The 27,117-nt window shown below is 40.1% G+C and overlaps 1 protein-coding gene across 1 annotated transcript; it reads right to left on the minus strand.

Moving 5' to 3' along the window:
• Positions 1–864: 864 nt before the first annotated feature.
• LOC121265849 (histidine--tRNA ligase, chloroplastic/mitochondrial-like) lies at positions 865–27,117 on the minus strand. The gene is given in 13 exon segments (XM_041169519.1): positions 865–1,265; positions 1,367–1,530; positions 2,314–2,442; positions 3,260–3,402; positions 3,619–3,736; positions 15,143–15,217; positions 16,014–16,106; positions 16,922–17,051; positions 17,212–17,300; positions 25,425–25,520; positions 25,605–25,648; positions 25,651–26,123; positions 27,023–27,117. Coding segments are annotated over 13 exon segments (1,788 nt in total). The 3' UTR covers positions 865–1,126.

Genomic DNA, 27,117 nt, shown 5'->3' on the forward strand with positions numbered 1-27,117 from the left:
AGTAAAAAGAAGTGCACTCTTTCATAAATAATTTTCCTTTTTTCTCTAAGCACGCTTTGTGTGTGTGTGTGTGTATTAAACAAAGATTACAAGACATAAGAAAGGGGTGGATGACTATCAAAGAGTTGTTTTCTACCCACCCCAATTAAAAGGCAGCTGCCATAGCAGTTTTTGTGTACTCCAACTGGTAGACCGCGTTTCCAGTCAGGAGCTGTGGCGGTTGGAGATACATTGCATCTTGTTGTTTTCAGTTGGTTGATGAAAAATCTCCTCTTCCTTAGCATGATGATCCTTGGTTGGGAGAAACAAAATCAAAGACGAATAGGGAGCTATGGATGGTCAGTCTCACTGGTGGCCCAAGGAGCTCGTTAGGGCCGGTGCCGGTTCCGGCACGTGGGGAACATGGAGATCTAACTCCACTAAGCCTTTTGCAACTCGGCGCAATGGTGCCTTGATCTCAGGCGTTGATTTTTTGGCAGCACTTCTCCTTGTTTCTGATGGATCGGCTGCCAATGTTTGCGCAATGGCACAGTGCTTGTTGAACTTTGGGCACCGTAAGACAGTAGATCGGGTAATTTCCAAGCATGAGAACGAAAATTGAAAAAATAAGCAAAACGGGCGATATGGAAAGCGGAAAGGGAAGAAGAGGGGCAAAGCACTCTAGGCCAACGGCAGGGCTTGATCTGGGTTTGGTCCGGATAGAGAGGATGCAGATGATGAGAGATGCGACAAGTCACGTTGATGAGATAAGAGACTAACAAATATTAGTCCAGCGTAATTGATTTTGTATTAAAAAAAATCACATCATTACTAACCCATTATATATAGTAGTTTTGGTAACAGTGATGATAGAGACACTTTAAATATTTTAACGAGTAAGGTCCTAGCAATTTTATCGTAATCTCAGATATACATGATCATGATAGTATTTATCAGTTGAATGGTGTTATAGAACACCATTTTTATCATTCACTCCATGCACAAAAATGAGTTAATTTCATTTCATTTTTCTACCACAGATACATAGAGAAATACTAAATTTTCGAAAAATAAAAACAAAGGTTAAACCTAACTATCACGAATAAAATAAAAAAGAATACATAAATCGCAAAATCGTCAAATCTCGTCATTCTAGTTCATCTAGTTTGACTTCATACTGTTCACCAGACGAAAGAATTTTGACGCTAACCATACCCCTTTGCCATTCCGAACTTCCAACCAATATTAGCCTCTGTGCATTTATCCGTGCTGCTCGTTTGAAAACCCTGAATACAAAAAAAAAAAAAAAAAAAAAAAAAAAGATAAACAGAACATCTCAGAAAAGAGCAGCAATTGTTATGAAAACCTTAAAAAGAATAATGAGTACCATTTAAGCGGTTTGCTTTCCAAGACCAAATCAACACTTTGGCCTTTCTCCCTGAGTATGCTAGCAACTCTAGCAGCTGCCCCTTGGAGATCAACATCCAAAGCGGACACAATATTCTCTACTTCGAGGTTAACTTCTGGTAGAAGTCCCTTGTCCTTGAGCAACTGTAATATCCCAATCCCCCAAAAAAGCCATATAATTTGTCAACCAAAAGAAGCAAAGACTAGATATACACGAATAGATGTAAATAAACAACAAAGCTCATTGGTTGCTGTAGTTTATAAGGCTGCCATTATGTGTTTAACTAACAAGCTGTTTTTTAAACTACTTAATTATAAGGAGACAGGTGGACGAAGTTATAAGCATAGGACCTAAGCTCAATCCGACACTATTACCTACGAGCTCAAGTTGCTTTAGGAGATTCCTTTTCGTTGAGCCCCTGGACACTTGTGACCAAAGTACCAAAAAAAAAAAAAAAAAAAAAAAAAGTAACAATAAAATACATGAACAAATAAAAATAACTATAGTGGTCACTTGATTGAAGTACTGTCTGCTGTACAAAAATATGTGGGATGTGGCTGACATTCTGCAGTCCACATTCTCCTGTCAGTGAATATATGAATTAATAATATGACAAATATCATGTTAAGTAGTAAGCCAAGGTTAAAACCACAGCTACAGTTGATTAGATAACAGTGGTACAGACATTGGGGTGCATCTTTTTGGTAAGTGCAACATATTCTGCCAGCACAAGAGTTTTCTTGTGTAATATGTTTTTGATAGGTAAAACGAAAGAAGAAGAAAGAAATGTCCAAAGGCTGGTTGGGGGACCATTTGATGGGAAAGAGGAGCAAAAGACTTGCTCTTGTGTAATTTAATGGCAGCCCATGCTCAATTCATTAATCAGTACTCTACTGTAGGGTAAATTAATGAAAGGATGAACCTACTTCTATTATAACAGCATCACCAAATCCAAATCCACATGCAGGAAGGTCATCGCCACCAAAAGTTGAGAGTAACCGGTCATATCGCCCACCACCACAAATGGCTCGCAACTTTCCTTCTCTATCAAAACCCTACAGGGAAAAGATTAAAAACTCATTAGGATGCAGGGAAAACAAAAATGTAACCATTTTGATCGAGTTATACAACAGTTTTGTGTCCGTCTCGACTTTTGGTGAAAGAATATCAGCACAGTCACAACCCAAAGACAAGTCTAATCTCAGTGACAAATAAAACCATGCATCCATGCCCATTCCATGTAAGGAAACACCATTCAACATTTAAGATAGAGGGAGGGGTAGATCTATAAATTAGACTTTGTTCGGTGTGGTGTTTTGTTTTCTCCCTTGCATGCAGGCTAGCAGCATACATCAATCTGTATCTTAGAGGCTCATCTCTTTGCCACCTGGGCATTCAAAATTTCATCATGAATCCTTAATCAGCCACTCACTTCATGCAAAAGCAAATGAAGGCATTGAGATATTTTAGTGCAAGGTCTAGGTACACAATAATTATGCTACAAGATCAAAACTCTACATATTCACTCATTTTTTCTATTTTTCCCCTTCACTTGTTTCAGCACCAAGAAAAATAAGAACTAAGCATTTGGTCAACGAGATGTTGTCCACAACTTTTAGCCCATATGTCCCGGACTACGGCCCCTAAGGCAGCGTTGTTATAGAAACATCAGTGCAATTTCTAGGTCACTAATTAGCTACTGAAGGTGATACGTGCTCTTTTTGTCAGAGATTATCAAAACAATGTATCTTCCAGCAAGGTGTCACCTAATTAGTGGATGGAACCTATTTTAACTATCAACTTACCCTAAGGTGATATTCCTATTCAGACCAACGTAAAAGAAGAAAACAATTATAATAGAAAACATCTCACCTCGAACACAATTCCAGTGTAGTAAGCAAGCCCACGTACAATAGATGCATCAAATTCAATCCATTCAGAATAACCAAACTTTTCAGCCAGGGAGAATAGCAGCTTTAGATCAGCAACAGCTTCCCCAGCACTTCCAAGTATTTCTACAAACACAAATATACAAAACATAATCAAAATCAATTATATCATTTCTGTTGAGAGAACTTGTACATGTAAAGAAACCAATGGACGACTTCAATTGGTTTTCTATTTCCAAGGCCACTGGTAAGGTGGAGAATATAATCATTACAAAAAATTATTCATTTGAGTTTTTGAACAAAAAAAACTTCTGAATAGAATAACAGAAAATTCAACCTAACCTTCCAATTTTGTCAATGACTTGATGGAAAGAACTTGCAATAGTTCCTCAATAGCCTTTTCTGATACGCCAGCAGATTTCAACTCTTTCTTTATCTCATCCATTGGAATCTTCTCTATCTGTATCCAGATAAATATGTAACCCCGCCACACAGAAGAAAACAATTAAAATTTGTACAAATAAGCATCTTAAAATCAAGAAGAGACATGTCAAACATGATAAATCATGGTTTTGCTGGCTGTTTGATCCTGCTGTGAGTCTGTCAGCTTTCTGACAGCATGTGTTTGCGCTGCTTATGGTATCACAGTAGCATGTATAGTGATGTCCTGTAAACACTTTTGACTCGGGCCATATCTCATAGAAGAGAGTTTAGACTTCTAGGACTCCATTGGGGGTTGTAATTACGCGACTCACTACAAATTAGGAATTTGGTAGTACTATGACATTAACCATGCAAGACAGTTCATGAGATTGAGAGCACACTCACTAGGGTGGTTGGCCACTCTTACAGCTGCAATTAAGCATCCTAAATTCAGTCCTTGCAGTAAAACATACACAGCAGTGGTCCTGTCAAGACCCCATCAAAAACCACCCTAGGACAAGGTCCTAGACATGCATGGGTAGTCAAGAGCGGACCACTTTGGGGGTCAAGCCTAGTTTTGGAGGACTCCCCTAGGGGTCTAGTGGATACCCTAGAAAGATTGCAAGAATGGCACGGGTCAATAAGAACATGGCTCAAATTTTCCCACTTGACCATGCCATGGTTCAGCCCTGACAGCCCCTTGACACAACCGCTGACATGCCATAGGCCAGCTTAGGCCACCAAGGGCCAATGTCGTGTGCCACCATGGGCCCCACACCACTATCACTTATTTATTTATTTATTTATCAAGGGACCAATTAGGGTTTCTACCTTGTATTCTCATAAATAGGACCCTTAGCACCTTAGTTTAGAATCTTTGATCATTTGACATTTTTCCCTATGTGGAACAGTTTGACTTGTTCTTGTGAACACTTTGGTGCTTTTGCACTTGGGCTACTTGGGTGACATTCGTGAATCCCTAGTAGAGGATCATCACCTTGCAATACGTGAATAGGTGTGGTTCAATCTATCTTGTTTCCTTTCAACTTTGTGAAATTCGTGAATCAAAATTGGTTTGTTATCTTTGTGTTCATCATTGTGTTCTTGAATGTCCATACGTGTTCATCTATTTTTTTTTTTATGTTCATATCTTTTCTTGCATATCAAAATATCCATATAAACCAAAAGAGTCTTCATATTCCTTTGTTGAGTCCATTCATCCTTTGATCATACTTTTCCATCTTGTTCATCCATATTGTTCATCCATCTTGTTCATGTGTTCATCCATATATTTCCATTGCCACATTCAATCAATCCATACACTATAATTCAACCACTATAGTGTTTGCCCTAGTTGTCCATATCTCATATTTACCCTTCATCCATCATAGCCATTAGCCAAAGCCGAAATCCACTTAGCCTCCATCTTGCCTTATTTGGTAACCCTAGCCTTAAGGATTTCCAAAACTCTAGGAATCCTAACCCTATCCACCATTCATCCAATCCATTGACCTAGCCGAAATTCCCTTACCACCATCTTTCCATATTAGTCACTTACCATACCTAGCCTCCATCATCTCCATAAACCCTAGCCAAAACACTTGTCTTCCATAAACCCTAGCCATCCCTCAAGAGTCCCACTTGGCAACTTCCTTAATCTTAGGAAAGTTGACTCATCTCTAAAATCACTCAATCACTCAAATCACCCAATCCAATGATCCTAAGAAATTCCATTCCATCTCTTATCCCTTAAATCTCTCCATCCATCTAATCACTCAATCAATCCTATCTTACCATATTCAAATTCCATCTCCAAATCCCTAAACTCTAGGAACAACCCTAGACTCATTCAAACACCATCCATCTTCATCCACTTACCTTATCCAAATCCTATCTTCCTCATCTTATCTTTAATCAATCTCTGAAGTCAAGGAACAACCCTAGACTCATTCAAACACCTTCTAACCCTAGCCACCAAACCCTAGCCTCATTCTTCCACATCATTCCCAAACCATAACATCCCATCCTAGACTCCAACCCTAGTTCATCTCTTATCAATCTCAAAATCATCCCTAGTCATTACACAAAACCCTAGCTACACTTCATCATACCAACCCTAATCATCATCTAAAAGGCCCCAACGTCAAGGGCAACCTTCAAGCCATTCCACTTAGCATCAAACACCCATATTCATCACTTAGATCACCCGAACTCATCATCATTACCATTTTGCCACTAAACACCATACCTTCATCAACCTAGGAACTCATTATTACCATCATAAATTGCCATTATTGTTCAAAATCCAAGCAAGAGGGCTAAGGCAATCGATCATCACAAGGAGAACCAAGGCGAGGACAACCCAATGTTTAGAGATTAGACCGAGGTCCCTAACATTAATGTGCTTTCATTGAGAGGTTTTGGTGAAACCCATCTTGCTTGGAACCATTAATGTTCCCTAAAATTAATGGTGCTTTCATTGAGAGGAAATCTTGCTTGGATTTCATTGCTTGGTACTCTTGAGAAGCCCTAACATTAATTGGTGCTTTCGTCAAGAGATTTCATTGAGTTTCCATAGGGAACTATCTTGCTTCGTGAATTAGAGAAGTTCTCACTTCTCCCCGAGGTAAACAACGCAATAACTCTCACTTGTGAATTGGTTGGAGGAGTCCCTCGAAAATCTCATTATTATTTATTGTGTTGAGAAATTAAAGTTTGGGGATTGAGGAGGAGAACAGAGTAAGATTGATTGTATGGGTCAACCACACGAGTTGGTGGAAGACTCAAGGTTAGACCTCAAGCTTGTTGCAAGAAGGGGTTGACCACCCAACAAGGAGAGCAACTCAAGGTTAGATTTTTGAAGCTTGATCCATCACCATGCACGGGGGCAATCTAGAAGTCGAACGCCTTATGACATTAGAAGGGCGTACAACAAGGCTTGACCACAACCTTAAGAAGGTCCCCACTACCTTGGCCGAGTTAAGGGTGGCCATGAAAGCCACTTGGCGTAGTAGTGAAGAGAATAGAAGAACCTTCAAAGCCATGCGGAGAGAGACAAATGAAAGAATAGAGAGGCTTGAAAGAAAAAATAATGAAAGGCCTAATGGCCAAAGTACTTACTTTGATGGAAGACGGCACCATCAAGAGAAAGGGGCAAGCCACCATAAGAGAAGATACAAGAAAAACCACTATGAGGAGAGGAGGAAACCGGGCTTATGATCGGGGACCAATGAGGCATAGAGTGGATTTTCCCAAGAGTAGTAAGGGGGATCCATGTGAGTTGCTAACCAATGAGAGCAAGTTGAGGCAACCTACAAGGGAGAAGATAAGAAGTTGGACCACTTTGCCAATCAAGGAAATCAAGCCTTGTGAGGCCATTATGTCCAAGTCATTGTGTATAGGTGGGGAAAATTGTTTTGTCTTGGAGGAGGCAAGTAAAGACTGTGGGCTTGAGTTTGTCAAATTCAATCCTTGGGGGCAAGGATATTCTTGAAGGAAGGGGGAATGTCAAGACCCCATAAAAAACCACCCTAGGACAAGGTCCTAGGCATGCATGGATAGTCGAGAGCGGACCACTTTGGGAGTCAAGCCTAGCTTTGGAGGACTCCCTTAGGGGTCTAGTGGATACCCTAGGAAGATTGCAAGAATGGCATGGGTCAATCAGAACATGGCTCAAATTTTCCCACTTGACCATGCCATGGTTCAGCCCTGACAGCCCCTTGACACAGCCGCTGACATGCAATGGGCCAGCTTAAGCCACCAAGGGCCAATGCCATGGGCCCCCATGGGCCCCACACCACTATCACTTATTTATTTATTTTATTTATCAATGGACCAACCTTGTATTCTATATAAATAGGACCCTTAGCACCTTAGTTTAGAATCTTTGATCATTTGACATTTTTCCCTATGTTAAACGGTTTGACTTGTTCTTGTGAACACTTCGGTACTTTTGCACTTGGGCTACTTGGGTGACATTCGTGAATCCCTATTAGAGGATCATCACCTTGCAATACGTGAATAGATGTGGTTCAATCTATATTGTTTCCTTTCAACTTTGTGTTCATCATTGTGCTCTTGAATGTCCATACGTGTTCATCCATTTTCCTTGATGTTCATATATTTTCTTGCATATCAAAATATTCATATAAACCAAAGAGTCTTCATAGTCCTTTCTTGAGTCCATTCATCCTTCGATCATACTCTTCCATCTTGTTCATTCATATTGTTCATCCATATTGTTCATCCATTTTGTTCACCTATATTGTTCATCTATCTTGTTCATGCGTGTTCATACATATATTTCCATTGCCCCATTCAATCCATCCATACACTGTAATTCAACCACTATAGTGTTTGCCCTAGTTGTCTATATCCTATATTTACCCTTCATCCATCATAGTCATTAGCCCTAACCAAAATCCACTTAGCCTCTATCTTGCCATATACAAATCTTGCCTTATTTGGTAATCCTAGCCTTCCATAAGGATTTCCTAAACTCTAGAAATCCTAGCCCTAGCCACCCTTCATCCAATCCATTGACCTAGCCGAAATTCCCTTGCCACCATCTTTCCATATTAGTCACTTACCATACCTAGTCTCCATCATCTCCATAAACCCTAACCATCCCTCAAGAGTCCCACTTGGCAACTTCCTTAATCTTAGGAAAGTTGACTCATCCCTAAAATCACTCAATCACTCAAACTACCCAATCCCTTGATCCTAAGAAATTCTATTCCATCTCTTATCCCTTAAATCTCTCCATCCATCAAATCACTCAATCAATCCCACAAATCACTCATTCCCTAGAATTACTCTAGTCAACTAAGACCTTCACTTACCAAAACCGAAACCGTATCTTTCCTTCATCGATTCTTACCACTTAGGAATCTTTTTTTTTTATAAGTAATAATATTATGTATATATATCAATAGGAGTAACCAAGTACACTAGACATATACAAGAAAAACACCTAGCCCATACAAGAAAGCCCATAATGACCCAAAAGCCAATGAAAACCTACCCAAAATACACCAAACCTGAATTGGAAAACTATCATTACACCTCCCCGACCCCATCCCCTAGATTCCTTAAAATTAATCCTCAACCCGAACATCACAAAGCCCTCCCTTTACCCTTCCCTCGACTTGAGCTACCTCCCTTAGTATCGTAGTTGATTGCCCAGGAAAGATTCTTCAACTCTCTGCTTTTCTTAAACTTAGATTTGGTTTCAAGCGCGTGGCTCGCCTTGATTGCAGTGAGTAGTGTTTTAAATTGGTCTTCATATTCTCCCTATTCTCCATATGAAAGTCCCAAGGTTTGTAGAAACCCATTATCTTTATTCAGAATCCAATCGGATGTTGAACCCGCTATATCGTTGATTGGAGGAAGAGAAACTAGGGGAACAACATTATCCCCAGCCACAGTACTCGACTGCGCTCCCGACTCTAAACCTTCCCCCACATAGGGCACCAACGCCAATTCTGAACCTTCCCCCACATGAGGCACCAATGACAAATCCTTCCCGCCCAATGGTTGCTCAACATCTATATGGTTGTTGTCCCCTCCGTCTGTTACCAATGCAAATTTCTCCCCTCCATCAACATTGTGTGTATTAGCTCCACCCCTTGACGATCCTTGCCGTGCTGCTTCCTCAAGAGGGGAAGCACTACCTTCTGTTGCCCCGTTTGCATCTTCAAAAAGAGGCTTGACTGTATCTTCCAAAATACTTGAGACCTTGGAGGGACCCCCATCTTTAACTACAAATGAACCTTGGACAAAAGGACCAACTTCATCTGCAACTGGTGCCTGAGACCCTACAGCTCCCTCAAAAGGCATAGTGACATTAGCATGAACAAAGATGCCAGCGTCCAACGACCCTATCGTCGACACACCCTTTGCTTGCACACTTTCCGGCACACTTGGTAGCACACTTGTACCCACAACTAGGTCCAGTCCCTTATCCACTTTAATCATTAGATCTCTTACATAATCCATAACTCCCTTCAATTGGGATTTGACATCCCACAAGACTCCCTCCAACTCACCCAATGTCAACTGAGATCTTTTGTCTCCTACAAGTGCATTGTCCTTTCTTTCTACTGTTGAGCTGATCTCGGCCTGACTACCCACTAGTGACCTCAACACCGCTGCGTACGAAGCACCTTTGATTGAGGAAGGCCTTCCCACTGTTTTTCCATCAACAAACCCCCCACTTCTAGTAGTGGCTTTGGATTCAGTGACACTTAGAATGAATTGCAGAAAGCCTTTCTATCCAATGCCATTTGCGCCCTCCGGAATCACCAACAAACCTTTCCTCCTTCCATTTCGGAATTCAAAGAGCTGCAAAAAACTGCCCCTCGCATTAACATGATGTTGAATGCTAAAAACTCCATTACCCATACTTAACTCTCTGAAGAAGCCTTCTTGGCAGTTAAGTTCTAAACAATCCTCAATCCCTTTAGCCACCCGCGAAGCTGTCGTCCCCCCTAGATACATGAACTTAGCTATCCTTTTGCTACGTTCAGAAATACGAAAAATATTACCTCCCTCTTTCGTAAAAACGAAAGTTTTTGATTCAACCACCACTCTCCTTCCAATGGGGACAAAAACGCATCATGCTTCGTCGTCATTGTCAAACCCACTGCAAATCTATTCCCACCGCTTCCTATTATTCCCGCTTCATCCTCTTAATGTAAAAAAAAAAAAAAAAAAAAAAAAAAAAAGATCTGAAGGAGGCCTTGAGTTAACGGATTTTTTGCCAAAAATCCCTGAGTTATCGGAGAAAACTACCAGTCGCCGAAGGATGACCTACGTCGAAGGCCCACAAGATGGTCGCCGAAGTCCGTCAAAGCAGTCAGTATCGGTGGCTAGTGGAAAGGCTCAAATCACAATTTGCCGAAGGAGGTAACGGAAGAGTAGCAGCAAAATCCCAGTCGCCGGAGAAGGACCGACGTCGGAGACCCACAACTGAGTTGTCCGGGTCAGTTGATCAAATCTTTGACGGAATCAAAGTGCTCGGTGGCCGACGCCGTCAAAGAAACACACATAAAGAGTTCGCCGGCGAGGAACCGACGCCGACAACCCTCAGCGAGGAGGCCGAGGCACGTCGGCCTCGTCTGTGACTGCGGCGTCCCTCTCCGATCGATGGTGAGTGGGGGTGGCGGCGGGAAGTAGGGTTAGGGTTTCTCTAAACTCACTGTTCACACACGGGTTACGGCTTGATACAGAGAGTATAGTTTTAGAGAATAGCAGCCCGCCCACTTAGGAATCTTCCCTCAATCATCTCTATCTTTCCAAAATCCTACCAATCCCTAAATCATCTCCTACAAGTTGGGAGCTCATCTTCCATCTTCCAAATCCTCCAAATTCGAAATACATCCATTACCTTAGTCAATCCCTTAATTCTAGGAACTCCCCTAGAATCACTCAATCCCAAAAATCTCTCCATTCTTCCAATCCATCTAGTCAACCAAAGACTTCCAACCTCTTGCCATATTCAAATCCCATCTCCCTTATCTTATCTTAGTCAATCCCTTAATTCTCGAAACTTCCCTAGAATCACTCCATTCCTAGAATCACTCAAGTCAATCAAAGACTAACATCATCTTGCCATATCTCAATCCTATCTTACCATATTCAAATTCCATCTCCAAATCCCTAAACTCTAGGAACAACCCTAGACTCATTTAAACACATTCATCTTCATCAAGTTACCTTATCCAAATCCTATCTTCCTCATCTTATCTTTAATCAATCCCTAAAGTCAAGAAGCAACCCTAGACTCATTCAAACACCTTCCAACCCTAGCCACCAAACCCTAGCCTCATTCTTCCACATCATTCCCAAACTCTAGCATCCTATCCTAGATTCCAACCCTAGTCCATCTCTACCCAATCTTGAAATCATCCTTAGCCACTACACAAAACCCTAGCTACTACACTTCACCATACCAACCCTAATCATCATCCAAACACCCATATTCATCACTTAGATCACCTGAATATATCACCCGAACTCATCATCATTACCATTTCGCCACTAAACACCATACCTTCATCAACTTAGGAACTCATCATTACCATCATACATTGTCATTATTGTTCAAAGTCCAAGCAAGGGGGCTAAAGCAATCAGTCATCACAAGGAGAACCAAGGCGAGGACAACCCAATGTTTAGGGACTAGACCGAGGTCCCTAACAGGTCCATAAGAGGCATAAAATCACATAGCTTGAAATTCACCAAAGGAGTGCATATGTTTCTGGGAATTTCCTACTTTAAAGTTGTTGTAACATAGGGTGAATCACCAAAGACTGAACTCTTCTATCCTCGACCTGGACAGTTGAAGTAGAGAGGAATTCAATGCATGCATTTGAAGAGAATAACACAAGTAATAGAAAGGGTTTCTCTAGTTTGTTCCGGTTGTAGCAGAGTTTTAGGAGACTCCTTCGAATCTCTTAGCAATTGAACTCAAGAGTTTGACTTGGAAAGTGGGGTGGTATAGAGGAGGATTAGTGGCATTAGGCTCCTATGTTCCTATATTTTTAACTGACTACTGCAGAAGCTACGACAGCCTCTCATAGTATAATGCCTTCCCACAAAACCCAGACTCTTGGGACCCTCACCACAAATCAGAAAAATGAGCCATAAACACGCTAGAACTCTGGTAAGACAAACTCAAAGAAAACACCCATTTCATGTGCGGTGTCATGAGGAGTGCACAAAATCACAGCACGGTGACCCCAAAATTCTTGCTACTGCTGCCACATGAATTATCCAGACTTTTGCTGATAGCCATGGCATGGTACCTAAGGCTCCCCTCGGGTGTACCCTAGATGAGTTTCATGGCAACACCCTCCGGCTTTCGATGGCAAGTTGGAAGCTTTAGATGCTGAAAATTGGATGAGGATAGAGAAGATTTTCAGAGCTCTATATTATAACAATGACTAGAAGGTGGAGTATGCCACCAATATGTTAGTAGATATGGCTGATCCATGGTGGTATTCTGCACCGGGAGCTCTTACAGCAAAAACTTGGGGGTGGAGTACCCATCACCTGGGACCGCTTCAAGCAAGCATTCTTAGACCGCTTCTTCCCCAAGCTTTTCAAGAGGCAAGGGCCGGCAAGTTTACCAAGTTTGACTAAACTTAGGGAAGATCTTTCTATTATGACAGAAGCTGGCCAACTCAGTAAACTTCTGTCATAATAGAAAGATCTTCCCTAAATAAAGCACAGGAATAAAATACGGAAGATCTTTCTATTACGACAGAAGTTGGCCAGAGTTTGACAAGCTGTCACAGTTGTGTTAGTCTGGGGGAAAAACCCCAAAAGTTGTCTACCATGAAGCTGCCTACTTCCCATACATGTTTTAGGAAAGTTTTCAAACAAAATCAAAGAGGAACCTTCCTAGAAGCATGCTGAAAACCCCACATTCTGCTCCCAATCCAAAGCTGCTGCCCCTCGAGTCTTAACTAACATTTAAATTTCCAGATTTTCCTCCTAAAATCAAGGCTACCACCTGTGCCCAAGAAGACTACCAGGATTATACCAGCAGCCCCTATGCTCACATCTCACCCCTTATGTCCAGAAACCCTAAAATTATTTACTACCCAAGTGAAACCCTAACTGCTGCCCATTTATACCAACACCCTAGCAACCTCCTAAGCCTATTAACAAACCAAGGAAACCCCCGCATGTGTTGCCCCTCCTAAGGAATTCCTAGATATCCCTACTTCTCTTCTTAACCCATCTACACTCCAAAGGGAAGCCAGGAGAATTCAGCAGCCAAGAACTCAGTGCACCCATGCCTGCAATATTCACCTGAGTTTTCTGGTTAAAGTGCATAGAGCCTGCTGCCATTAATCCTCCTTTGTACCGCCCAACTTTCCAAGCCAAACTCTTGAGTTCAAATGCTAAGGAATTGTAAGGAGTCTCCTAAAATGCTGCTGCAACCAAGGAATAAACTACAGAAACCCTTCTTGTTATTTGTGTTATTCTCTTCAAATACATGCACTGAATCCCCCCCCCCCCCCCCCCAACACTTCAGCTGTCCAGGTCGAGGGTTTACTGCATGAGATTATGCCTCTCATGGGACACTGCTGTCAATGTTTTACTGCATCAAGGGACTGAATTTAGGGTGCTTAATTGCTGCCCCAAGAGTTGTCGACCACCCTAGGTGAGTGTGCTCTCAATCTCATGAACTTTCTTGCATGGTTCATGTCATGATACTGCCAAATTCCTAATACATAGTGAGTCATGTAATTGCAACCCCAAGTAGTTGGAGAAGTCTAAACTCTCTTCTATGAGATATGGCCTGAATCAAAAGCATGCACAGGAGATCACTATACATGCTACTGTGACACCATAGGCAGGAGACACAAAATACATGTTGTCAGAAGCCTGACAGCAGCATCAACAGCCAACAAAACCACATGCATACCACCCACACACAGCATGTACCATGTTTTTAAGTGTAGTTTCATAACTCAAAAGCCAGATTTCCTAAAAGGTAGAAGTTTCAGCATATTGGGCATGAGCATTGAACAAACATTCCCCAAACCATGATTTCTTGCATAATTGACATGTTATATTTGAATCAGTTACTGTTGTATGATCACATGGCATAAAGAGACCAGAAAATATAAGTTTCTGAAAACCATATGGCATACCGAAATGTGGCATGCATAATTCCTTGAAAGCTGTCAAAAATCTCTCTAAAGCTTTAAAAGGGATGCTGTTAACAACTCCAAATGGCTCTAGAAGTCAAATTTTAGCATGCTAGCACTTTTTTACCCAAATGCTAGCATGCACGGAATATATTAGGTGCATAGAATGACTTTGCAAAAGTAACGCCTAGGTTAAGTTATGTTGAATGATCCACATGCTATATATATAAGTATAATTATGCATCAAGATTTCCAAGGTTAAGTCTTGTTTACGTTATGATGTGTGGTTTACTGAGTATTTGATTCACTTGTTATTTGTATTTATGTTTTAATATCCCAGGTGATGATGATGTGGACACCAAGCAGGATGGCCAGAAAAAGATGTACTTTAACAGTCTTAGATCTTACAAATAAGTGTTGTTGCCACATAGGACTAGTTTACGTTTTACGCCATCATGTCATTACATTAAGTTATACAAGACATTTTCATTTTAAGCTATTGTATGATTCAATAAGATGACCAAAGTTTTTCTGATGTTGAATCTCTTTACTGTTGTAAAGTTGTGTACATTCATAATATTCCCAACTCACGGGAAGGGGTGTTACAATTTAACGTAATCCAAATAATTTTATTGTTGATAGCTGAATACTTTTCTTTTTTTATTGATAGCTGAATATTTATAACATCATGAGTGCACTAAAACATGACAGAATAGCATCACGCTCTAATTTTCAAACGAGCAATCACATACTAAAGCTTACAACCTTGCATAGCTCACCTTGTCTATAATTATGCAAACCTTGGTGAATAAATTTTCAGGTATAGAGTAGCACCTCAATACTTCTTGTAAAACCTGTAATAAAGGGGAAAAGCTCAGATAATAATTAACATATTCAGTCATCCGCCAACCCCAAAGGAATTTAAAAAAAAAAAAAAAAAAAAAATTAAAGCCGAAATTGTTCAAACCAGATGCAGTAGTTCAAAAAAAGTGGGAGGAAAATTTGTAAAATCAATTTCACTCAAGGCTCACTTTAGATGCGGCTGACTTATATACCAAAACTGTGTAAGAAGTTGAGAACAGCATAGACTTGCATATAAAGGTGGACCAGTTACAATAAGGTGTTTAATTTTGAAGGCTCAAGTCAACAATGTAACTCTTATTGCCATAAAACAATGACATTATCCCATTCAATTATTATTTACCCAAAGAGAATCCACAGTAAGAAGTAAAATAATACCTAGCCTTCTATGTAGGTGCATGAGTTGTTAAGACACTTATAACTGTGTCTCTTCACAATAAGAAATAGTCAAGCAATTACTGATCAAGAGAAGAAAAAAAATAGTCAAGAAAGTAACTATAGTTCATTGCAACTGAAGCTTGAAAACTAATTCCAAATGTCTTGAGAAGTATTCAATACAAATATTTTTAGTTTTAGTTTTTTGATAAGTCATTATAACAAAGATTTGACAATAATCCCCTGCAATTAACAATAGTTCATAGTTTCGTGTTAGAACAAAAGTGGATTCATAAATGTCTTGAGAAGAATTAAGTAATACAATAACCTTGCAAAAGAAAAGATAACTTCCAAAAATATTATGTTATTGTTAACGACGTCTGATTGCCCATGCACAGAAAGAATTGTTTGCACCTTTCGGCTAGAAACTTTGAATCCAACGTCTGATGCTGTAATTCCAATTCGCTTGAAAAAAGTGACAATAGATGAAATAAGTTCTGCTTCAGCCTGTATCAAAACAACATGATATCAAGCTTGACAAAGAAATGAATATGGACTGCATTTGGATATAAGGGTTTAGATGATAGATTTGGATAATAACATCAATATCAATTACCTGATTGAAGTTTTCAAGGAGGCTTTAAAACATCTAAGCAAAATATGGAGTGAATGGAAGACAAAGGTACTCAAACAATATCACAAAAAGAAAAAAGAAGAATTTGAATGACAGCCTTCACCTACTTGTCTCAAACTCACATATAGTAGCAAAGTACTAACCATCCATGACTAAACGAAAATTTTATTGATAAGAACAATAGGTTTAGCCCAAGTATACACATACTTTTAGTCATGAACGAGTTTCTCACGGAACTTCATACAATGGTGACGAATTATGATCTATATAATATACATTCTACCTTCTTGAGGATATGAAGCTGGTTCATGGAAGACTACATTGGATTATAGGCTTATAGTTTGTAATTGGATGGAAAACTTTTAGGGGAAGGAATTTGGATAATTTGATTGTTTTAAGCTGTTGGATGAAGTGGCAATCCGATTTAAATTGTTCACTCGAGCCTTGGGAATTACGATGTCCGGCCCACCCTTACATGAAAGTCTATTCTGTTCTGACTCAGCTTTTGGTATAATCCATAACTTTTGATTTCCAAGAAGTTGCGAATTTAAGTTGTATTAATATGGTTAAAAACTTTCAAAACTATATATCCAGGGCACATAGAGGCCAACATTAGTTAAGTCGGTGGAGGGGAAAACAAGGAGCCAGCATGGAAGTTCATAGAGTATGTCAAGTCAGCTGCTCCTACCGTAACGTCAGGTACACCAATAATATCCATATTCCACTGATAGTGCTCACGACGCCTTCCTCTTGTCATTCTCTCATAACGCCAACACTGTCCTATAGCAAACCATTTCAACGGTAGAGAGAGAGATTTTCTGGACAAGAAAAAAGATGATCAAATTCTGGCATCTGTACCTGGATACAAAAACCATAAGTAAATAATATATATAACAAAATTGCCAGACATCAAATAAAGATGATAAAGATTATGCATTGCTTTCATGTAAAATGCATCTGCCAAGTCAGGATCAGTACCCTTTCTGTATCACCAGCCTCGCCAATGAAGGAGTGAGCTCTGGCCTCAATGCAACTCGACGATTTCCCCGATCTTCAAAACAGTATAGCTGCACAATGAAAGAGTTTTAGTTTAAAAGATCTCAATAGTGAATCTTTCCAGAAAATCGAGAATCAAATGCTTAAAAAGAATCACAACAGTAGAAACAAGCACACAAAAGTGAGGGAAAGTTCGCTTGATATACACCTATAAAAAAATAGCTCGCTTGATTTACAAACTTTGAGAGTTGATTAGTCTTTAACTATTCTAGAGGAGATAATCTTGATTGGCTAACATATGTTTGTGTTCTAAAAAAGCTTTGAAGGATCAACTATATAGCATTAGTTCGCATGGACAAAAAGATTACATTCTTTGTATACTAAGGCATGGGATTGTGTACCTCTTCCAGACGGCTCTTCCACGTGGTCTACAATTGAGACATTTCACAATGGTCAAGAATAGATAGATGCACACTAGCCAAGCCTAATCCAAAAATGTCTCTTCAAGCTATGTTCGGATCACTTTCCCATTATTCTAGACTGTGGGGGCATTCAAGGGAGATTGAAGATACTTAAGGCCCCGTTTGGTTTCACAAATAGTCTTAACCCATCTCATCCCATCTCATATCATCTCAACATCCAAACACACATTTCAATTTCAAATTTTCAACTTCATCATCCAATCATTACCTAATCATTAAACATTGTCCAAACAAAACAAACAAAATAATTCAACTTTTTCAAATCTCAAAACAAAAATAATGTCAAAAAATTATATTCTAATAATATTTTAACTTTATAATATTTTTATTCAATTTTTTCTCTCCTTTCCCAAAACCCTATAAGACATTTTAATTCAAACCATTTCACTACTATTCACAAACTATCTCAGTACTATTCACAGATTTCTCATCTCATCTGTGTAACCAAACAAGGCCTAAGTTCGTGAACATGCGACTAAAATCTAAAGGCTTTGTTGACAAAATCAAGTAATAGCGATCTTCTTACCTATATCAAGGAACCCCAAGTTATATCATGGCTTGCATATTAAAGTAATTGAGACTTGAAATTTTGAAATGAATTAATCTATAGCAATGTGAAATGTTAGAGAATTCATTTTTGGAGTACAAGGCTTGGGTGTGGAGGAGATAAGAATTCTATCAAAAGCCCATAAAGCTGATAAAATTCAGGTGACTGTAGGTCTTAAAAGGGTGAGCCTAATGGAAGAGATTTCTTAGAGGCAAAAATAGAAGGCCTTCTGGCTGAAGGAGGAATAATTCCATTAACACTATAGTGGTGGACTGTGCAGCTTCATTGAATCCATTTGAGATAACAGAACAAATTGTTAATACTACAAACATGTATTGTATGAGCAATTCACATGGAGACCAAAGACAGATGGTCTAGTGTTTGAGACCATATATCAACAGGAAGCAAGGTGGCTTGAGAAGCCTTTTGAAGAGATGGAAATTTGAAAAGTGGTAAAAAGCATGGCTAGGGACAAAGCCCTAGGTCCCAATGGATTCAACACGGCCTTTTTCCAAACCTATAAGGAAGTGGTTAAGGATGTTGTCATGGGGGTCTTTCAAGTTTCATGAAAATGGTAGGTTCAAAAAAATCTTCAATGCAACCTTCATTGCACTTATCCCTAAAAAAATAGCAAGCTGTAGATGTAAAAGAGTATCATCCCATTAGCCTTGTGAATGGTATGTGTTAAATTTTATCAAAAGTTTGGCAAGAGCATGTAATGGAGACGATCATATCGAAGCCCCAAAATGCATTTGTAAGATGTTGATAGATACTTGACTTGGCGCTTATTGCAAATAAATGATTGGATAGAAGGTTTAAGTCAGAAGAGTCAAGGCTACTTTGCAAGCTATATATGGCCAAGGCTTCTAATTGAGTCAACTAGGACTTTCTATTTTACTTGCTTGAGAGATGGTGTTCTTGGATCAGCTATTGTATTTCTACGATCCACTTTCATTTTTTTTTTTTATAAGATTCTACGATCCACTTCTCTATCAGCTGTTGTATTTCTACAATCCACTTCTCTATATTGATGAATAGTACGATACACCCATAGGCTTCTTCAACAGTTCCCAGGCTTGAGACAAGGTGACCCCTTCTCTCCATTACTTTTTGTTATACTTATCGAAGCTCTCAGCAAAATGATTTCAGGCATAGATGGTGGCTTCCTTACTAGATTTTCAGTAGTAGACACAAACACTGGCACATTGGATATTTCCCACCTCCTATTTGCAGATAATACCCTTATTTTCTGTGGCGCTAAAGATGAATATGGTCGAACTTTGAGGGCATTTTTATTGTGTTTTGAAGCTGCTCCAAGCTTGAAAGTGGGACCTAGCAAAGTCCAAACTAATTCTGGTAGGAAATGTTCCTAGTATGGAAAGCTTGGCTAGCATCCTGGGGTGTAAGGCATCTTTCTTCCCTTTGAATAGCTTGGCCTTTTGTTGGGTGTCTCTTTAGGGTAGGTTTGGGGGGTGAGATAAAAAATTTTTGTTTTGTTTAAAAGTTTAAAATATTATGTTTTAATATTATTATTGTGTTGGGATTTGAAAAAGTTAAATTAAAATTTGAAAAAGTTGAATTGTTTATTATATTTTGTATGGGGATTTGAAAAAGGAGTAGTGATGAAATGAGATAAGATGAGAATTTTGTGTCTCATCCCATCACCAAACCTGTCCTAAAGTCAAAGGCTATTTGGGGTGAGGTGATCGAAAGAATGGAGCGTAGATTGGCCAGTTGGAAGTGGTTGTTCTTGTCCAAAGGTGGTAGGGTTGGTTTAATCAAGAGCACATTGTCCAACTTACACACATATTTATCGTGCTTATTTCCGCTCCCCACTAAGGTGGCCAACCACATAAAGAAGCTTCAACGTGATTTTCTATTGGGTGGGATGGAGGATGAGTTCAAATTCCACCTAGTGAATTGGGCCACAATATGCACTCCAATTCCAAGAGAGTTGTGTTTGAGACTTGTTCATCTCTAATAATGGGGAAATGGTTATGGCAATACCAACTTGAAAGTGGGGCTTTATAAAAGGCAATCATATATGCAAAATTGGTGGGGCTTGAAGTGGATGGTGTTCAAATGAGGTACATCAACCACACAGGCTATGGCTTTGGAAGCACATAAGAGGATGGGGTACTTTGTCAAGATATAAATCACCTAGAGGTGGGAGAAGAGTCCAGAATCAAATTTTGGTATGATCTATAATGCGGATAAGTGATGCAAGGGGATCTAAGTCCGAATCTGAGGCCGATGAGGTTCAGATGACAGATGCGATGTTAAAAAGCACTGGACTACTTCGAGCAGGTAGGCCAATGCAAAACTAACAGGAAAAGGAAAAGCTGAATCCAGATTCAACAGCCGTATCACAACTGTACTCTATTCTGGGAGCACCGTAGTCGAGAGGAGCATCATGGGGACCTCAGTTTCAGAGTGGATATGCCCTAGTTTTTCGGTACATTACAAGCTGAATGGTTCGTTGATTGGTTGAATTGAGTGGAGCGGAATTTTTATTAATAGGAAGTCCCAAGTCATGTTAAAGTGAACCTGGTCGTAATCAAACTCAAGGGCAGAGCATCTGCGTGGTGGGAGCAATTGAGGCGATCACGAGACAGGCAGAGCAAGACCAAAATTACTTATTGGAAGAAGATGAAGGGCACTTCCTTTTGGCTACACTCAAACTTTGTTTCAGCAACTTCACTCGTTGAGGCAGGGCACAAGATCGATTGATGATTACACGGAAGAGTTCTATCCATTGATAGGCTGGAATGATCTATCTGAGATAGAAGAGAAGATAGTGGCGCGGTATTTGGGCGGATTACGATAGTCCCTGCAGGATGTCTTCAACCTTCACACGCTGTGGACAGTTTCTAAAGCATACCAACGTGCACTCGTCGTGGAGAAGCAGCAGAACAAGAGACAGTGATCAGGAGTGATCAAAGTAGCCGAGCAGTTCACCCTCAAGAACCTCGTCCCGCCCAGCAACCACCACAGGGTTAGAGTTCTAACTCTAATATTAGATATTTCAGATGTGGTGAACAGGGGCATAAAGCGACTAAATGCAGGAAGCCGGGTAATCAGAAAGGCAAAAATCTCCTGATTGAGAAAGACATGGTAAAAGATACTAGGGAGATTGGAGAGTGTTTATGATGATGATGAGGATGGACATGTGTTGCATGGTGATGGCCATGAGACCCTAGTCATTCGCAAGAGTCTATTGACTCCCAAGGGTGATTCAGGGGATGATTGGTTGAGAACTAATATTTTCCACACGACCTGCACAGTTGCCAATAAAGTCTGCAAGATGATTATTGACAGTGGCAGTTGTGAGAACGTGGTGTCAAAAGAGGCTATCTAGAAATTACAGTTGGAGACAGATCGTCATCCCAAGTCGTACCAATTTTCATGGCTGAATAAAGACAGTGAGGTAACAGTAGATAGGTGATGCCTAGTGTCTTTCTTGATCGGCAGAAAATATTTTGATAATGCTTGGTGTGATGTCGTATCTATGTATGCTTGTCATGTATTGTTAGGCAGACCTTGGCAATATGATCCAGTGTTATTCACGACAAGCAGAAGAATACGTATTCCTTTAGTATCAAATTAAGAAGATTGTGTTGGCACCTTGTCAGGAAGGAACCACTACCACCCCAGAAGCCATTAGTACTAACCTACATTCCATGTCCAGGTTTCTAGACGAAATTGAGCGTGAAGATGTGATTTACGCCCTATTGCCTTGTGGGAATAGTGCAACAAGTGAGTCCAAATTTACCAGCAGAGGTGCAACAGCTGCTAGCAGTGTTATCTGACCTGATGCCAAAAGATCTTCCTCCTAGGTTGACGCCTATGAGGGTTATTCAGCATCAGATTGACCTTGTCCTGGGGTTGAATTTCCCAAATCGACCTGCATATCGCCTCAGTCCTAAGGAATATGAAGAGTTGCAACGTCAGGTGGTGGAGTTATTAGAGACAGGCTACATCCGTGAGAGCATGAGTCCATGTGCAGTCCCTGCCCTGCTGGTACCAAAGAAAGATGGTTCTTAGCGTATGTGTGTTGACAACAAAGCAATCAACAAAATCATAGTGAAGTATAGGTTTCTCATTCCAAGCCTAGATGATATGTTAGATCAACTGTCTGGTTCTAAACTCTTCTAAAAAATTGACCTCAAAAGCGGATACCACCAAATCAGGATAAGGTCTGGAGGTGAGTGGAAAACAGCGTTTAACACGCAACATGGGTTGTATGAATGAATGGTCATGCCTTTTGGGTTGTCCAATGCGCCCAGTACATTCATGAGGTTTATGCATCAGGTTTTACGTCCCTTTATGGGGAAATTCATTGTAGTTACTTCAACGATATCCTCATTTATAGTCCGACGTGGCCATCACACTTTGATCACTTCTGAGCTGTTTTTGATATGTTGAGAATGGAGCGTCTGCTCATCAATCAGAAGTAGTGTTCTTTATTCACTACTTCTGTAACTTTCCTTGGTTTTGTTGTGTCTACTGATGGTGTTCATGCAGATCAATCAAAGATAGATGCAATCTTTGAATGGCCCAAACCTAAGACCTTGCACAATGTCAGGAGTTTCCATGGATTGGCATCCTTCTACTGTTGGTTCATCAGAAACTTCAACACTTTGATTGCCCTATCACAGAGTGCCTCAAAGGGCATGATTCCAGTGGTCTGAGGAGGCAAAAACCAGTTTTCAACTGGTCAAGCTGAAGATGACAAAGGCACCAGTCTTAGCACTTCCAGATTTTTATAAGCTGTTCGAAGTCAATTGTGATACATCAGGAGTTGGCATTGGTGGTGTTTTGCTAAGTGGGTCGCATACTTGCAGGAATTCACATTTTCATTGAGGCACCAATCGGGAAGCTTGAACCAGGTTGCAGACGCGTTAAGCTGGCAAGTGGCACTCCTCACCACCATTAGTACTAGAGTGGAGGGCTTTGACACTTTTAAGGATTTGTATGCCGAAGATCCGTCCTTGGGAAAGATTTTTAAGGAAATAATTGAGGGAAGGAGAAGTGATTTTCTCTTGCACGACAGATTTTTATTCCGTCGTCTACAGTTGTGTATCCCAGACTGTTCCTTAAGAGAGCACAATATACGGAAATTGCATGGCGAGGGGTACTTTGGGCGAGAAAAGACATTGGCTTTAATCGCCGCAGATTACTACTAGCCTAAGTTGAGCAATGATGTGGCACGATACTTGGCGAGATGTTTTGTGTGCCAAAGAGTGAAGGAAACCTTCACCAACGATGGCCTTTACACTCCATTACATGTACCTGATGGTTCGTAACTTGACGTCAGAATGGATTTTGTCTTAGGTTTGCCCAAGACCCAACGCGCCATGGAATCAATCTCTGTCGAGGTCGACTAATTTTCTAAGATAACCCATTTTGTAGCATGCAGAAAGACCATGGACGCCGCTCGGATCGCCCACCTTTATTTCAAGAAGATTGCTCGCCTGCATGGTGTTCCTCAATCTATCACCTCAGACCAAGATACGAAGTTTATGAGTAATTTCTAGAAGAGTTTGTCGGAAAAGCTCGGAACGAAGCTAAACTTTAGTAGTGTCTATCACCCCAAAACAGACAGGCAAACCAAGGTGGTAAATCGAAGTTTGGGCAACCTCTTGAGAAGTTTGGCTAGTACTAAGCCAAAACAGTGGGACCTTGCCTTATCACAGGCGGAGTTTACTTATAACCAATCCAAGAACCGGACTACCTGATTGAGTCCATTTGAAGTTTTGTATGGTCAAAATCCACCGGGCATCCTTGATTTGGTCCCTGTCCCACAGACTGGTCGCCTAAACATCAAGGCCAAGGAGATGGCAGAGCACCTTCAGGGAGTACACGACCAAGTCAAATAAGAAATTCAGGCGAGCAATGCAAAGTACAAGGTTCACGCCGACAATTGTCGCTCTCCTCAATGAAAGGTTAATTTTTTTATACCTACACAAGATTGGGAAGTTAACACCTTCACAGAGTTTTACAGCTCAATGAAAGGTGAATTTTGTTATACCTGCACAAGATTGAAAAGTTAACACCTTCACGGAGTTCTACAGCCTTTTTTACCATACAAAAGCGAGAGTGGGAGATGCAAATGTACTTTGGTGCCCTTCTAAGAAATGGAAATGTACCATTTGTTCATTCTTTCGGTCCCTCACTATACAAAATACTAGGTCTTTCCCTTGAAAGAGTATTTAGGTGATGAAGGCACCTCTAGAAGTAGCCTTCTTTGAATGGATTGCTTCCTTAGGAAAGATTCTCTCCAATTACAATCTAAGGAAATAACAGATCATTGTGTTGGATTGGTGTTGTAAGTGCAAAAAGTGCGGGGAGACAATTGACAATCTACTAGTACACTATGAGATAGTCATGACCCTATGGAATGATTTCTTCGCTAGAGTGGGACTAGCATGGGTTACGCCGAGAATATTGGCTTACTTCCAAGCACAGTATAGACTAAAACATGGTTCCCCTTATGGCCGTAAGATGTGAGACCGGTGCACAACCTCACACCAGGATTAAGTGTGTTGGCAAATCAAATAATTTAGATCAATCAGATAATTTAGATAAGTCAAGACAAATCATGGATATCATAAGCATATGTATGATAAGTCATGATTTTTAATTCTTTTAACCACAAAATGTATTATGAAAAGTCATATGTTTATTATGTTCACGTTATGATGGGTTTTTTTATTGAATTTTCAATTCAATTCAGTTTTATTTTATATTTTCAATTCAATGCAGAGCTTTTAAGTTATGATTTTGAAAGTACAATGTTCGAAAAATTTTAATAAATGCTTCCGCATATTCTTTTTTATGATTTCAGTATTTTGAACGATTTTATTTATTATAAAAAATCTTAGTACATGTTGCTCCCTTAAGAATAAAAGAAGAAATATTTTTATTAGTCAAGGTCAGGAGTAGCCCACTCATTTCCCTCAATTTTCAAAAAATGATTTCTTTCTTAAGTCTGGGGGAGCGGGGTGTTTCACTCCCAAAGCTAATTATTCCCGTCCGAGCATTGCTAAGTGATCAAATAGGCAAAAAAGTTGTTGCCCAATTTCCAGTAGGTATGTAAGATAACTGGTAGAAAATGAAGCATGTTTCAAAGAATTAAACAACAACAACGTATAGCAGGGACTAACCTGATCCCTAATCTCCTCCCCGGCTTTTCTAATGAACAACGCCTCTGACTCTAGCACCGGAAAATCAACTTCCTCGAACCCAAACAATAGCGAAACCTAGATTACGTTCACAAAAATTCCACAGCCAATTAAATATAAACATACATATGTACAGAGTCACACATGTTTCGAAACCCCAACCTCTCGAAAGTTGCGAAAGAGCCAATTGCGGAGGCGCATTTCCTCGGGGGGAAGTCCCTGGTTCCCCTGGGAGGATTGACGTCGATCCTCCGCACGTCATCCGTAGTTGGAGGCGCAGAAAGCGCTCCGGGTCTACCTCTGCCACCGCCATTGTCGTCAGTAGACTGCGTTGTCGCGGCGGACGAAAAAGACGATAGGTTTCTACGGTTTATCGGGAATGGCGGTTTGGGGATATGAAATCTTCGAATGCTATTGAAGGTAAGAGATGGAGATGAGAAATGAGGGAGGGAGAGAAAGAAGGGCTTGAGATAGAGATTAAGGCGGGATGGAGGATAAGGAGCGAAGGGTTTGCAGGCATGGTGGTGTGAAGATTGTGGCAGAGAGGGAAGGAGCGAGCGGGAGCGCACTCGCAGGCTTTGCAACTTGCAAGACCCGCTCCACTTATTTGCCACGCGGGTTATGGTGGTTTTGTTGGGCCTCGTGAATTTGCTCGGACCAGCCCACCTCGTTTTCGAAAGCCTCCCATTTCCCCATCATTATTGTCAAGAATCCTCCGTTAGACTAAAGTCTCGTTTATTTTCAAAAAATATCTCATCTCATCTTACCTAATTATTATAACTTTTCTAACTTTCAATACAAAATAAAATAAACAATTCAACTTTTTCAAATTCCAAAACAAAAATAATATTAAAAGATATATTCTAACAATATTTTATTCAACTTTTTAACTTTAATCTCAACTCATCTCATCCCATCTCATCTCCAAAAATAAACGAGCCCTAAATATGATCGGATTTACTTATAGTATTTTATAATATTGATTTGTTATTTTTTAATAAAAATTGAAAGAATTTTAAGTGGGCAATGAGTTGAACCACAGATGAGGTGAAAGTATTTGGTACAGTCAGATGAGATCTACTATCCAAATGATATGTGAGACAAAAAATCATCTCATCCCACATTTGTCAACTTGTGCACGCTATGTTTAACGAGAAGACCCTTCACTGACTATAGTGAACTTGTCCCCATCTTTTGAGCCAACCCCTTATCCCGACATCAGTCTCTTCCTCTCTTTTAAGAGTTTTGCTATATACAAGCAAATTTACGTACCAATCTGCATATTAATATTGTTGCCTTCATATTCTAAATTCAAATTAGCACTATTTTCAATAAAATATATTTTCTGACCAATCATATTGAATGGGTGCGCGTATTAGTACGCAAAAGCGCTTACAATTAGATTTTTCTCTCTTTTAATATAGCTCAGCATCCATCTCCATTCCACAACCTCCCTCCTCCCTTTGAGAAATTTTTTTCTCCCTGTCATTCCCTTTGTCCTCCCTTCTTCCGATCTTCCTAAGATTTCAATGAAGCACAATGCCGGCCAAAACCACAATAACCAACACTTCCTTCTTCACGGTGTTTGCGCAAAACCCAACACCCCCATTCCAAATTTCAATTCCCTAGATTTCAGCAACCCACACATGCTCCCATCTCGATGCATCTGCACCAT

The sequence above is a fragment of the Juglans microcarpa x Juglans regia genome, chromosome 5D (assembly GCF_004785595.1).
Source record: "Juglans microcarpa x Juglans regia isolate MS1-56 chromosome 5D, Jm3101_v1.0, whole genome shotgun sequence".
NCBI classification, from domain to species: Eukaryota; Viridiplantae; Streptophyta; class Magnoliopsida; order Fagales; family Juglandaceae; genus Juglans; species Juglans microcarpa x Juglans regia.